Genomic DNA, 15,335 nt, shown 5'->3' with positions numbered 1-15,335 from the left:
ATGATTAACTTCATGTGTTTGAATACTGCTTGACATTACCTGAATTGCTAAACATTTTGTTATTTTTGGATTCCAGTTATTTATTGTGAGCCCACTTTCGAGCCAGGAATTACTCAAGTATTTGTCATACGTTATAAAAACAATTTCTCCTGGCCAGGTGCGGTGGCTTATGCCTGTAATCCCAGCACTTTGGAAGGCCGAGGTGGGCGGATCACTTGTGGTCAGGAGTTCGAGACTAGCCTGGCCAACATGGTGAAACCCTGTCTCTACCAAAAATACAAAACTTAGCCGGGTATGGTGGCGGGTGCCTGTAATCCCAGGGACTGAGGCAAGAAGAGGCTTGAACCCGAGAGGCGGAGGTTACAGTGAGCCAAGATCGCACAACTGCACTCCAGCCTGGGCGACAGAGTGAAACTGTGTCTCAAAAAAAATAAAATAAAATAAAAAATAAAATTATCCCATTAATAAATAACAAATTTTCAGAATTACCTTTAAAGTTCTAAACTTTGCACATAAGAAATATAGTTTTAACGTGTTCTAACATGAATATTGTTTTAACATGAACAAAAACATGAACATTATTTTAACTTCTAACATTGTTTTAACACGAATAAAATAGGTAACTCTGGCAGTTGTTGCTTTTACAAAATACAGGATCAAAACCTTTGAAAATGAATCCAAACTTTAACTTATTTTACCCATAGATTAAATCATACCAAAGGAATTAAACCATGTTTTTCTTATTAACAGACTTAAAATGAACTGCAAACACACCACTTTACCTGAGATAGGCTGGTTGTTTTCATCTCTGTAAGCAAATCAAAGCCATGTCTCACTGTCACTGCAGGCTGGCCTGCCAACAATCCTACCCTCATGATGGAGAGTCGAATCCGCGTTAGCCAGTCCTGACAAGTTTGGCGATTGGTATAGAAAAAAGTTCTAATGACCTTTACGATAAGAGAAAGAAAAGCTCAGGACTGGTTCAATTTGTAGGTAAGGATGTCTCACCTATATATAAACCAAATACACAAGTCTATTGTGATTTCAGCTCTGCACATACTGCCAGCTGTGACCATTAAACTGCTATAAAACAATACTATCTCACAGAAACCAACCTTGGGAGGTGAAGTTAATGCATTAGCACATCCCTCGTATGCATTATACATTAATTTCTCCAGATTTTCCAGATACTGCAGAAGAAGAACAAGTCTAAGTTGGTTGTTACCATGGCCTTCATCATTGTCTGCAGTTGTCCACTGACTAACATCCTGATCAGGATTTAATGTGTGAGCTGCGAGACTTCGAATGATACCTGAAAGCAAAGACAACATTCTGAATTTTTAAAAACTTAAGTTCCTAGAATAAGTGTGAATTTTTTATGAGAAATTCACATTTATCAAGTATCCTCTGTCTACCCATCATTTAAAAATAAAAAATCTCAACATGAAAGATCTTTTTAGGGGAAAAATATATACATATATTTTTCCACACAACTCCCATAAGCTTTGGGAAAAAAACATATTTCCAACGCAATTATTCAATGAAAGCTTATTCTAACAAACATACCTGAAAATTATTGACTTTTTTCAAAAAAATCATATTCTCTCAAATCTTTAACAAAGACTTAAAAATCCATTATTTCTTAATAAGGCTTTGAAAGTATTCACATCACAAAGCTTGAGTGAGTTACCTTCAATTGTCTGGAAGGTGTCTTGAGCTCTGCCCAGTGGGGTTCTCAGCTTAGAAAGAACAGTGAATTGTGCAGCTTCCCATATGGCCCACTGCCAAAGGACAGCATCTGTCTTCAGGAGATTGCGTGGAATTGTTGACTGGTCACGCTTATCCAGTCTCTGGCAGCTATAGAACAGTCTTTCCAACCAATTGTCCTTCCTGGGAAAAGTAGTTTCATATTTAAAAGACAATGACAACTTCATTTTAATAACGAAAAAAATGCAAGGGGAATGGGAATAAGGAACTGTAATTTTCCCTACTCCAAAAAAGGCAAAACCTATGAAATTGAGAAGCATTATGTCCCCCCCTCTCATTTTGAGGTCTTTGATAGTTAACAGGATGAGGTACAGTGTGGAAGGATGGTTAGGGTAAATGGCTCATGCCAGTCAGGAATGAAACTCATTCAATGCAACTAAGCATCTCTAGAATATACCCACCCCCACCCCATTCCCCAAAGTGTTAATGACATCACATCAGTTAACCGTTAACCACATTTCATTACTCAACTTCAAAGCCCATTTTTGTTTCTACAGATGCTATCTTCAAAGCAATTTTCCTATTGATGAAAACTAAAATAACCCATATGAGAAGAATGTTACTTGATACTCTGCCACCCCCAAACATATTTTCTTTTCAAAACTACATGTAAAGTCAAGGGAATCTTAAAATTATGTTTCCCAGATAAAATAGTCAAAGAAATGCCTTACCCTGTTCTATGAGAGTTCCCATACAAAATAAAACTAATAACATCAGAGAAATCTTGGGGGTGGAATGTATTACTTGGTGCTTTACTCATGTGACTTCTTAATGCTAAAGAAATTTCTTGAATTTCTGTGTGATTGTTATTGCTGTAGACAGAAAATAAAGTTGTTGTTATGCAAAATGTTTTAGCTTAAAAGGTTAGCACATACTGTAAGTGGATTATTTACTTATTAACTCACTGGAGGTAAAAATATAGTAAAATTGAGACTTTAAAATGGATACAGAGATGTGATTACAACTTTAGATCCTTTTATTCACCTCAGATGGGTAATGTGCCGACATCATAAGAGGATTTGAGGGAGGCATATCAAACATGTGAACATAAAAACCCAATCATTATGCTTACGTATTACAAAAGGATCCAGTTTAGGCTCTTAAAGCTCCCAAATCAACTTGATCAAAAACAATAAAAGATTACTGTTTAGTTTTTCAAATATCTGAGCTACTAAGAAACATATTTTGGCACTATATGAGTTATTCCATATTAATTATTGTGAGCCTATAAAGCTCATTAAAAATTTTTAATTTTCTTGCAGACCTGCAAAACTTGATTATTTGACATCACTTCAATCACTGACAAGCAGGGACATAAAAGATGTCATTAACGCTCTAATAGGTGATTTGTCTTCTCCTAAAGTAGACAACCACAAGAGGCTGTAAATATAACAGAATGTCTTTGCTCCAAAACAACTGTTATACCTTAGGACAACATCTAAAGGAATTGATTTCAACAGTTTTCCAAATGCTTGTCGAATACGAGTTCCACTGTGCACTAGTTGAACACGGCAAACATCAACACATCTATGAAAGAACGAAATAGACAAAGCAGGTGTGTTAACATTTCCAGGTTATTAGGGTTAGTGTCAAAAGACATGATATTAATTTCATACCTCTGTAAAAGATCATCTGGCAGGGAAGAGGACAGAGCATGTAGACTGCTGCATGCCTGCAGACAGATATTCACATCTTCAACGAGAGCTATTAAACATTAAAAGACAGTTACTTTCAACTGGCCAAAAGAAATTATATCCCAGTTTGTCATAATTATCTGAATCCATTCATTCATTCAACAAAGAGTGAGTGCCTACTATAGACTAGGCACTGTTCTTGTCCAGAATCCTCACTGACTGTCACATTTGGAAAAATGATACATTCAACAAAACCCACGTAATGTAACTGACTTGTCATCACACAAAACTTTTTCTGAGAGAAAATGTAAAAGTATATGCAAACTATAAACATTCACGTAAGCTTAAAAATGTGACAATCACTTCAAAAACATTTTTCTAATACTAAGAATGAAAAAAAGTCAAGACTGTGTATCTGTCATTAAAATGAGGATTACACATCTTCAGGTCAGGAAAAGAGCTCGATTGATGACCATCTCCCATTACCAAAGACCCTTTTAAGGATTGATAAGCAAAATCGAAAAAAAAAAAAAAAAAACAGAGTCTTACTGTTGGCTAAAAGGCCTTTGCAAAATTTATGGAAAGACGGAAGAGAGAATAAAGGTGCATATGTTTCGGACTTCTTCATTAAAACAGCTACTTCCAAAGCCCAAGTCATTAACAGTTTCCTGAAACACAAAATATACAGTTGACTGTACATTAAAAAAAAACAAAAAAACTTTAAAAGCCTACTCTTACATTGGTTTTCTCTTGGTTTTTCAAACATCTCAAACAATAAAAAATAAAAATAAAAAATGAAACTATAGAAATTGCTGTCAAAATTGTTGTGTACCTTTTAAGAAAACCTCCCAACGCAGCATGATCATAGCAAAGAAGCCGGGTGTGGTGGCTCACCTGAGGTCAGGAGTTCAAGACCAGCCTGGCCAACAACATGGTGAAACACCATCTCTACTAAAAATACAAAAATTACCTCGGTGTGGTGGCGGGGACCTGTAATCATGGCTACTTGGGAGGCTGAGGCAGGAGAATTGCTTGAACCTGGGAGGCAGAGGTTGCAGTGAGCAAAACTCCGTCTCAAAAAAAAAAAAGCAAAGAATATTAAAAATCTACATATACTATTCTATGAAACACTGGGGGTGGGGGATTGAGATTTTTCATGTATTTCTTTTCAGAAAGAATAAGAAAGCCTAGATTAAATAATAAAACCAAATTATAAGCTGTTTGACAATAAAGAAGCTGCTCTATCTCACCTCTATAATTCACATTTTTTAAAATTTTTTTGTAATCCACATTTCTTATTCTCAAATTATAAAGACAAATTAATAAAGTTAGGAACAGTTAATACTATATAATATCTGTTACCTCGTGTCCTGGTTAAGGTTATCTTTCTTAAGTAATATTCCCAGAAGATTTAATATAATTGAGAAATGTTTCTTTGTAGCCGTAGTTACAGTGCTAATCACAGCTCCATCAAACAAAGAAGGAGAGGAAGAACTGAGGCTACTAGAGATAAAGTGATCATGCCTGAAAGACAAAGCATAGATTATCTTTTCATCTTTAATCAAAGAAAGCAAGCAAGTCCAAAGTTAAATCAACATACATCTTTAAAATCTATCCATTAAAAAAATAAAATGTTTTGTGGGGTTCTTTTCTTAAGAAAAATTTGTAAATACAGTACCTGGTACAATGAGAATACAATGTGTAGAGCACAGCATACTGAATGGCAGGGAAGTGAACAGCCAGGTCACTGTGCACAATCATCAGATTCTTACTCAGAAGTGCAAAGACAGTTGGAGATAGCGCCCACATCTGATCATGTACAAAACAAAGTAAGTTTATGGCTTCTCCAAAATAAGCACAAGCATACAGACTTTATCCTTCAAAATAGGGGTATTTGGACATTTTTAAATTAAAATTACAGATTGGAAGGGATCTAGTACACTAAACCTCGGACCAACACTTTTTTGTGAAGTCAGTAAAGCCTTTGCATGCAATATAGCATCTCTGTGCAATGCAGCAACTCCTCATCCATCGCTGCAGTAAGAAAACAGCCACAGGTCAGGTGTTGTGGCTTGCACCTGTAATCCTAGCACTTTGGGAGGCTAAGGTGGGCAGATCACTTGAGCCCAGGAGTTTGAAACCAGCCTGGGCAACACAGCGGGAGCCCATCTCTACTAAAATTACAAAAATTAGCTGGGCATGGTGGCGCACACTTGTAATCCCAGCTACTTGGGAGGCTGAGGCAGGAGAATTGCTTGAACCTGGGAGGCAGAGGTTGCAGTGACCCAAGATCATACCACTGCACTCCAGCCTAGATGACAAAGTTAAGACTCTCTCTCTCAAAACAAAACAAAACACCAGCCACATACAAAACACAGGAATGAGAGTACCTGTGTTCCAAGAAAACTTTCTTTTTTGAGTCGGAGTCTCTCACTCTATTGCCCAAGCTGGAGTGCAATGGTGCGATCTTGGCTCACTGAAACCTCCACCTCCGGGGTTCAAGCAATTCTCCCTGCCTCACTCTCCCAAGTAGCTGGGATTATAGGCGCCCATCACCACACCCTGCTAACTTTTGTATTTTTTTAGTAGAGACAGGGTTTCACCATGTTGGCCAGGCTGGTCTTGAACTCCTGAGCTGAGGTGATCTGCCCGCCTTGGTCTCCTGAGGGATTACAGGCATGAGCCACTGCGCCCAGCCCAACAAGAACTTTCTTTACAAAAACAGGCGCCAGTGTTGTGATGGTTGTACACTTCTGCGAATATACTAAAAATCAGTGAATTATACATTTAAAATAACAAAAAACAGGTGCTGGGCTGTATTTCGCCCATGGACCATAGTTTGCTGATCTCTGGTCTAAACAAAGCCCTTTGTATGTGCCTTTTGTGGAAGCAGACTGTATTTCCTCAATTTTTCATATAACTGCAAATGGCAAGGTGCCCTGTTCAATAAGGAAACAAAGGTACATCCTGCCACTCTACACCTTTTCCATCCATCTTTTTCCTTTACACTGCCAAGACATTCCACCTGACTGCCCCATCCCCACCCACTTTGTCCTTATTTCTAGAGTACAGGACATAAACATCTTTGAATCTGTAAATAATGTGAATTCCTCAAAAATCAAACTTTCATGTTTGAAGAAGAGTTTATTGTGACTTCAAACATAAGCTGTAACTGGCAATAAGCAAAGCAGCTATGGAATTATACAAGGCAAACCAATCAAACAACATGGAGCACATGCAAGCGCAAACATCAAATTTTACCTTTTTCCTCCTAAAGACTTTATTCCCTAATTATGTCCACTACTTTCTTTCTCTTTTTTTTTCCTTTTGAGACAGAGTCTGGTTCTGTTGCCCAGGCTGGAGTGCGGTGGTGTGATCTCAACTCACTGCAACCTCCACTTCCTAGGTTCAAGCAATTCTCCTACCTCAGCCTCCAAAGTAGCTAGGATTACAGGTATGCACCACCACCCCTGGCTAATTTTTCTATTTTTAGTAGAGGCGAGGTTTCACCATGTTGGCCAGGCTGGTCTCAAACTCCTGACCACAAGTCATCAGCCCAACTTGGCCTCCCAGAGTGCTGGGTTTACAGGTGTGAGCAACCATGCCCAGCCTACACCTATTACTTTCTATTAAAAATAATGTTTTTCAACTCTGTGTGGTCCAATAGGAAGAAGAAATACACAAACCATAAACAATAAATACAAATGAAGAGCAGGGCCACGTCGAATTACTTAAAAAAAAAAAAAAGAAAAGAAAAGAAAACATGGCCGGGCGCGATGGCTCACGCTTGTAATCCCAGCACTTCGGGAGGCCGAGGCAGGCGGATCACAAGGTCAGGAGATCGAGACCACGGTGTAACCCCGTCTGTACTAAAAATACAAAAAATTAGCCGGGCATGGTGGCAGACGCCTGTAGTCCCAGCTACTCGGAGAGGCTGAGGCAGGAGAATGGCGTGAACCCGGGAGGCGGAGCTTGCAGTGAGCCGAGATTGCGCCACTGCACTCCAGCCTGGGCGACAGAGCGAGACTCCGTCTCAAAAAAAAAAAAAAAAAAAAAAAAAAAAAAAAAGAACCAACAGGAGTTTGAGACCAGCCTGGCCAACATGGTGAAACCCTGTGTCTACTAAAAATACAAAAATTAGCCCATCGTAGTGGCAGGCGTCTGTAATCTCAGCTACTAGGGAGGCCGAGGCAGGAGAATTGCTGGAACCTGGGAGGCAGAGGTTGCAGTGAGCCGAGATTGCACCACTGCACTCCAGCCCAGGCGACAACAGCATGACTCTGTCTCAAAAAAAAAAAAAAAAAAAAAAAAAAGCCTTTTTTTTTCCCCCTTAAAGAAAGACTACAGGTTGAGTATCCCTTATTCAAAATGCTTGGGACCAGAAGTGTTTCAGACTTTGTATGTTTTTGGATTTGAGAATACTTGCATATATATAAAATATGTGGGGGATGGGACCCAAGTCTAAACACGAAATTCATTTATGTTTCATAGACACCTTCTATTCATAGCCTGAAGGTCATTTTATGCAATATTTTAAATAATTTTGTACATACAACCGTTTGGACTCATCACATGAGGTCAGGTGTGGGATTTTCCACTTGCGGCATCATACTGGTGCTCAAAAAGTTTCAAATTTGGGAGCATTTTAGATTTAGAATTTTCAGATTAGGGATGCTCACCAGTTTAAGTGTTATGAAAATATTCCAAAATCCGGCTGGGCATGGTGGTGCCAACCTGTAATCCCAGCATTTTGGGAGGCCAAGGCAGGTGGACCACCTGAGGTCAGGAGTTCACAACCAGCCTGGCTAACGTGGTGAAAACCCATCTCCACTAAATACAAAAAAATCAGCCAGGCGTGGTGGCGCATGCCTGTAATCCGAGCTTCTTGGGAGGCTGAAACAGGAGAATCACTTGTACCCGGGAGGCTGAGGTTGTAGCGAGCCGAGATTGCGACATTGCACTCTAGCCTGGGCAACAAGAGTGAAACTCCATCTCCGAAAAAAAAAAAAGTATTCCAAAATCCGAAATCTAAAACACTTCCAGTCCCAAGTATTTCAGATAAGGAATGATCAACCTGTATGAATGTTCCTAGGGAAAAGAGACAGCCAAAATAAAAGACCTAACTTCAGTAGACAGAAAGAAAAAAGTATCAGGGGAAGAAGAAAGAGACTGCATTTTAAAACAACTACACAAATTTGAGCTGTAAGAAACATTGACATTTTCTATAAGCATGCTAGAGCAAATAGGAGAAATTCATAAGACATTTCTAGAAAATAAAACTAATATAAAAAAACTTATCAAGATTTGTCAAGGAAAAAGAAGAAAAGTTAAATATAATGGCAAGAAAACATTCCTAACAATTTTATTTATCCAGGCATGTCTTAAATATGGCTGTTTGTTACACACAGTGATTCTGCAGACATGTTGACATGACAGTGAAATACATAAATATGTAATGAGAAAAGGCTTAACTGTGGATAAAACAAAGTCATTACAATTAAAGACTCACCCCTATTAGTGAGTTTTTGGCATTTCCAATTGTAGTCAGGGCACTGAGGTCAAATATAACTACAAATTTTGCATTGTCTACATTGAACACATGATTCTTAAAAGCCTCATGTTTTATTTCAGAACAGGCCTCAGGAAGTTGCAGGCTGTATAGGAGGTTGTTTAGGGCACAAGTCATTTCTCCCAATATTAACTTATAGGCAGTCTCCAAAACAGGAATATTCTTCAAGCTGAGCACTGCTTGATAAACAGCATGGGCTACAGCAACAACCTGAAAAACAAAAAATTCAAGGAAGCGATAAATGGAAAATAAACCTTCTAAAATTATAGGGAAAATAAATCACTATCTGTATTAGTGCTGATGATACAAATAAATTTAAGATTGATCAATTCACTGTCCATAATACTCAATATTTTAATTTCTTAAAAACCAATCAGAAAATTGACACAGATCAGTATGCTGTCTCAAATCTATAAAGTTTTATCACAAATAAAGAGTACTATAAATGAAAACTGTCAATATGAAATTTCCGAAATGGCCGGTTTTTTTTTTTTTTTTTTTTAAATAATCAACATCAAAAGACATATGCAAATAGCAGTTTAAGACTGGGTTTCTTAAATCTACCAGGAAAATCTGTGGTGGATTTGACTAGGGGGTGGTTGAAAAGCCAGTCATTTTTGCTTACAAAATATACAGTACTTCTTAATTTATAACTTTATAAATGTGTCAACTTGTTTTACCCTTATGAAAATTTAATAAATTTAGTAACAGCAAAAGATGCATAGTCTGAAAAGAGTATCTGGCACATCATTCATGAAAGTATTCAGTATGATTATCAAGAAATAGAAATTTAAAAGAACAAATACAATCACTATATTCTAAATCAAACATTTCACATTTCACTAAATTTCACTTATATAACCTGGTAAGCAACATTAGGTCCAACTCTTCAGTGACTCAAGTTGTCAAAATTCATTATCAATGTATTACTTACCTCTTTTTCTTTATGATAACGCAAGAATAGTAGTTTAGATGATGGTATAAACAGTTTTTCTACAAATGATGATGGCAGTTTTGTATTTATCTGTTCAACAATCTAAAAGAATAAAATTTTTTTAAAATGAGCTTCTCAAATTACAAAAAGACATGCAGAAACCTTAAATGCACACTGTTAAGTGAAAGAAGCCAACTGAAAAGGCTACATACTATGACTCCAACTACATGGCATTCTGGAAAAGGCAAAACGATGGAGACAGTAAAAAGATCAGGGGTTGCCATGGGCTTAAGATGGACGGAGGGAGGAGTGGGGAGAGGGAACGAGGAAGGAGTGGGTAGAACATAAAAGATTTTTAGGGAAGTGAAACTATCCTGTATGATAGTGGTAATAGGGGATACATGTCATTACACATGTTAAAGTCCATAGAATACATAACACAAAGTAAACTATAAAATTAGTTAATATCAATATTCGCTCCTTTGTAATAAATGTACCACACTAACACAATATGTTAATGAGGGGAAACTGTTGGGATGAAGAAGGTATATGGGAACTCATTGCTTTCTGCTCAATTTTCTGTGTATCTAAAAAATAAAGTCTTTTAATTTAGAAAAATATATCTAAGCTATATTTTAAAGCCTAATACTGTGACATTAAAGTGTTTAGACACCTAAATAGGACACACGTATTTTACAGTTATCATGGGCATTTTTTCACATTAGCAAAAAGAGGTGTAATTCTGGCAGAAATGCTCAGCAGGATGTCATCTAGAATTTGCTTTAAAATAATCCAGTTGGAGATGAAAGGATAGCAAAGAGGCCTAGATGAAACCAGATGGGCCATTTGTTTCTAATTATAGAAGCTGTGTTAAGTATGTACAAATTTATTATACCATGCTCCCTATTTTTATGTGCTTCAGAATGTCCATAATAAAAGTGGGGGGAGGATATTTATGGCTAAGAAATTAAAGGAGGCCGGCCGGGCGCAGTGGCTCACACCTGTAATCCCAGCACTTTGGGAGGCCAAGGCAGGCAGATCACGAGATCAGGAGATCGAGACCATCCTGGCTAACATGGTGAAACCCTGTCTCTACTAAAAATACAATTGCGCCACTGCACTCCAGCCTGGGCAAAAGAGCGAAACTCCATCTCAAAAAAACAAAAAAAAAGAAGGAAATTAAAGGAGGCCAGGCATGATTGCTCACACCTGTAATCCCAGCACTTTGGGAGGGCAAGGCAGGAGGATTACTTGAGACCAAGAATCTTGAGGCCAGCCTAGACAATGTAGTGAGACCCCTTCTCTCCAAAAAATACAAAGGTTAGCCAGGCATGGTGGCATGCATCTGTAGTCCCAGATAGTCGGGAGGCTGAGTGGGAGGATCACTTGAGCTCAGAAGTTTGAGGCTGCAGTGACTGACTGAACCGCTGCACTCCAACCAGGGGAATACAGCAAGATCCTGTGACAAAAAAAAAGAAAAGAAAAAAAGAAAGAATCTGGTGCATAGAGCAATGTTTCCTCAAAAAAAACGAGTAAAGCTACACCGAGACTAGCTATCAACCACTAAAAATAGAGGTCTGGCAGAGTGGCTCATGCCTATAATCCCAGTACTTTGGGAGGCCAAGGCAGGTGGATTGCTTGAGCCTAAGAGTTCAAGACCAGCCTGGGCAACACAGCAAAACTCCATCTCTACAAAATAATACAAAAAATTAGCCAGGTGCGGTGGTGCACGCCTGTAGTCCTAGCTACCTGGGGGGCTGAGGTGGGAGGATCACCTGAACCCAAGAGGTCAAGGCTGTAGTGAGCCAAAATCATGCCACTGCACTTCATCCTGTGCAACAGAGTGAGAACCTGTCTCAAAAAAAAAAAAATTGCATTAAAAATAAAAGTAAATAGACACTAAAATGAAAGCACAGATTATAAGACTGATGAATGTACTCTAAAAAATAATATAATAAAGCAAAACCCTTATTTTTTTTTCTTTTTTGGAGACAGGGCCTTTTACCTTGGCTGAGTGCAGTGGCACAATCAGAGCTCACTTCAACTCAAGTTCCTGGGCTTAATCAATCTTCCTCCCTCAGCCTCCCGAGTAGCTAGGACTACAGGTGCACGCCACTACAGCAAGCTAATTTTTGACTTTTTGTACAGATGGGGTCTCACTACATTGCCCAAGCTGTGCCAGAATTCCTGGATGCAAGCAATCCTTCTGCTTTGGCCTCCCAAAGTGCTGGGATTACAAGCATGAGCCACCATGCCCAGACAAAGCCCTTAATTTCTTACATATCGATTTAAGGGCCTGAATAAACCAACACATTAAAAAGGAAAAGAATAATTCACATACCAGCGTGAGTAAATTCAAGACTGAGATGATATAATCGGTACCACAAGTCTGGCAATTCTCCAGTTGGTCTAATCCATATGTAATGACCATGTCACAATGTATAGTCATGCTAGGATCCAAGCTGCCGAGCAAAACACCAACACACTCATTAGCAGCTGTCAACACAGCCTCAGAAAAAAACACCTGGTTTGCAGCCGTCACACATCTCATTACTCTGTACAGAACCTGTAAATGGGGAAAACAAGCAGCTTTTTAAAAAAATTCACATGCTTCCACAAAGCGAGAAAATACTTTTTATTTAATGCAATTTCAACTGAAAATTAACTGCTTGCCTTGCCAGCAGTCTCTTAATATTCTAGTTCTCAGTAGTTGAATAATACTGATATCTTTAGTACAGTATGTAAATATGATCTTGGCTAAAAAATCCTAAAGTGCTATTATGACAGGAAATGGAATGTGCCATCCTCTATTTCCCATATACCCAACTTCATTTCTCCCAATGTCACTAAATGGCTGAAGCTCAGAATCTTTATCATGAAATACACCACGACAGTAATGGTATTGACAGCATGGGAATAGCCTGCCCACACATACTACACCAAGCTAGCTCTAGGGCTTTTGGGAATCAGTCTTTTAAAACTAAACATACAAGTCACTTTAAGCTTATTAAAGTTTCTATCTACTGATGGTCTCTTTTGAAAGATAAGCACTCTCATGCTTACCACATAATATCTTCAAAAATCATATTATTTCCAATACACACACAAACAAAATCCCCCACTTAACTATAATGGCCAATAATTGTGTACTAAATTTCTAATAAAATAGGGGAGAAAACAGAGCAAAGGTTAAAAAATATTTCTATAATATTTAACAACCAATACATACAGGATTTTATTTAGTCTACCCATAGTTTTCATTAAAAGTATCCTTGGAGGTTGGGCACAGTGACTCACATCTATCATCCTAGCACTTTGAGAGGATTCGCTGGAAGGTTCTCTTGAGTCCAGGAGTTTGAGACCAGCCATGTCAACATAACAACACCTCATCTCTACCAAATTTGTTTTTAAATTAGTTGGGCGTGGTGGCTTGCACCAGTAGTCCCAACTACTTGAGAGGCTGAGGTGGGAGGATCACTTAAGCCTGGGAGGTCAAGGCTGCAGTGAGCCAAGATCGTGCCACTGCACTCCAGCCTGGGCAACAGAGATCATGTCTCTAAAAAAAAATAAATAAATAAATAAATAAAATGGGGGCTGAGGGGGAAGGATTCTTGGCCATGCACAGTGGCTCATGTCTATAATCCCAACACTTTGGGAGGCTGAGGTGGGAAGACTGCTTGAGGCCAAAAGTTCAAGACCAGCTTGGGAAACACTGAGACTCCATCTCTACAAAAATAAAAAATTAGCAGGAGCTATGGTGGGAGGATCACTTGAGCCCAAGAGATAGAGGCTGCGCTGAGTCGTGATGGCACCACCTCACTTTAAAAAGAAAAAAAAAGCTGGGTATGGTGACACTCGCTTGTAAGGCTGAGTGAGGTGGGAGGTTCACATGGGCCCAAGAGTTCAAGACTACAGTGAGCTATGACTGCACCACTACACTCCAACCTGGGTGACAGAGTGAGGCTCTAGCTCCCCCCCCAAAAAAAAAAAACAAACAAACATCATTCTACCATTCTCAAAGGCCTAAAAGATCCTCATAAATCAATATACACCTATCCTATAAATTATGTCCCTTTTATTTAATGTCTGAATTAATGGCTTTTTATTTCAACTCTGTACAGGCTTCAACCACCTTTTAGACATTAAAAATGAAGCAAAGATATTAAACCATTTTGAAACCATATTGGTTAAAAATACCAATATGCTGGTTTCATTTATCTTTAAGTTCTGACATTTCTGCTCAAATACACAACTTACTAAAAATTTTATATACCTATATAATCAATATCCTATTTTATCTAGCAACATGTTCAGCAAAAGTATCTGATCCTAAAAGCAAGTTTTACCCTAACAGTAAAATTTTCATCAGTTAGATTAAGTCTTTTATGACTGTATCACACATGCTTCTTTCTCCTTATTCAAAGCAGAGTACAATGCCTGGGGTTCATTTCTTGTGTCTTTTCCACTGAACCCTCATTGGATGTGCTACATACAGTGCAGCTAATGTTTGAGGCTGCTGAAGTGTGGCAATCTAGCTACCTCATTTTTAATTTGTTTATGTTCTTTGATATCAGGCTATCAAAGAATATAAAGGCATGTAAGTTTTCATATGAGTTCCATCTTATGCTCAGAGAAGATTACTTTCTGAGGCTTTTCCTATAGTGTGCTATTCGTAGTATGTTGAAAAACTAAAAGGAAACCCAATAATTTAAAAGTAAAATTATAATAAATATTATTTAAAAACGAAAGAATAAGATTTAAAAATTCAGAGTGGCCTTTTGTCATGGGAGGGTAGGGGAGTTGGATGAAAGGAGGATGAGATATAACAGGATTCCTTACTTTTCTGGTTATTTAAGAAAGCAGTCAGACAATATATACATACATACATACATACATACATACATACATACATACATACATACTAAATAAATGATTAATAACAGTTCACCAGGTAAAGAGAAGCATTTACAATGTGAAACAATTTTATTTTTGAATGACACTTGAAATGCCCAAAAGCACTTACATCTGTTACATATGCCTCAGTAATTGGAGGACCCCGAATCGGGCTGAAGCGTTCCCCAATGCTCCTCACCACAGTACTAAACACCCGGAGAAGCGCAGCCAGCTTTGGTAACGACACTGATGGAGGAGGGACATCTTCATCCACTGATTCCCCAGAGGCCACATGGCTGAGGTCCTAGATGTGAATTCACAGCATTCTTAATAAGTAGTACATTGTTTAAAAAAAAAAAAAACAAAACTCTAAAATATTTCAATCAATTCATTTTAGAATAGATTTTTAGGCTTTTAGAAAGAGAACTGTGGCCCATGAGAATATTCACAACTCTAAATATAAAAATGGGTTTTACCAAATTATTTCAAAAAGCCAACATTAAACCCAATAGACAATAAATTAAGGAAATAATCTCTT

General features: G+C 38.1%; 1 protein-coding gene and 1 non-coding gene across 4 annotated transcripts in view; both read right to left on the bottom strand.

The window, feature by feature from the left end:
• The window catches only part of SMG1 (SMG1 nonsense mediated mRNA decay associated PI3K related kinase), a 112,942-nt gene that overhangs the window by 53,134 nt on the left and 44,473 nt on the right, over positions 1 to 15,335 (bottom strand). For all 3 annotated transcript variants that reach the window (XM_032144649.2, XM_058434243.1, XM_058434244.1), the window contains 13 exons: positions 14,928 to 15,101; positions 12,246 to 12,470; positions 9,905 to 10,006; positions 8,911 to 9,180; positions 5,080 to 5,210; positions 4,764 to 4,925; positions 3,951 to 4,069; positions 3,384 to 3,471; positions 3,193 to 3,294; positions 2,439 to 2,579; positions 1,691 to 1,890; positions 1,116 to 1,312; positions 783 to 947 (listed from right to left, as the gene is read on the bottom strand). In XM_032144649.2, coding sequence (XP_032000540.1) covers positions 783 to 947; positions 1,116 to 1,312; positions 1,691 to 1,890; positions 2,439 to 2,579; positions 3,193 to 3,294; positions 3,384 to 3,471; positions 3,951 to 4,069; positions 4,764 to 4,925; positions 5,080 to 5,210; positions 8,911 to 9,180; positions 9,905 to 10,006; positions 12,246 to 12,470; positions 14,928 to 15,101 — 2,076 coding nt within the window. The remainder of the gene's footprint in view (positions 1 to 782; positions 948 to 1,115; positions 1,313 to 1,690; positions 1,891 to 2,438; positions 2,580 to 3,192; positions 3,295 to 3,383; positions 3,472 to 3,950; positions 4,070 to 4,763; positions 4,926 to 5,079; positions 5,211 to 8,910; positions 9,181 to 9,904; positions 10,007 to 12,245; positions 12,471 to 14,927; positions 15,102 to 15,335) is intronic.
• Positions 2,751 to 2,854, bottom strand: LOC116462832 (small nucleolar RNA U13). The gene has a single exon (XR_004246483.1). It is a non-coding gene; the product is annotated as a small nucleolar RNA U13 (small nucleolar RNA).

This window comes from Hylobates moloch, unplaced genomic scaffold (genome assembly GCF_009828535.3).
Source record: "Hylobates moloch isolate HMO894 unplaced genomic scaffold, HMol_V3 SCAFFOLD_23, whole genome shotgun sequence".
Lineage (NCBI taxonomy): Eukaryota > Metazoa > Chordata > Mammalia > Primates > Hylobatidae > Hylobates > Hylobates moloch.
The sequence above is the reverse complement of the archived record's forward strand: the minus strand, read 5'-3'. Positions and strand labels throughout refer to the sequence as shown.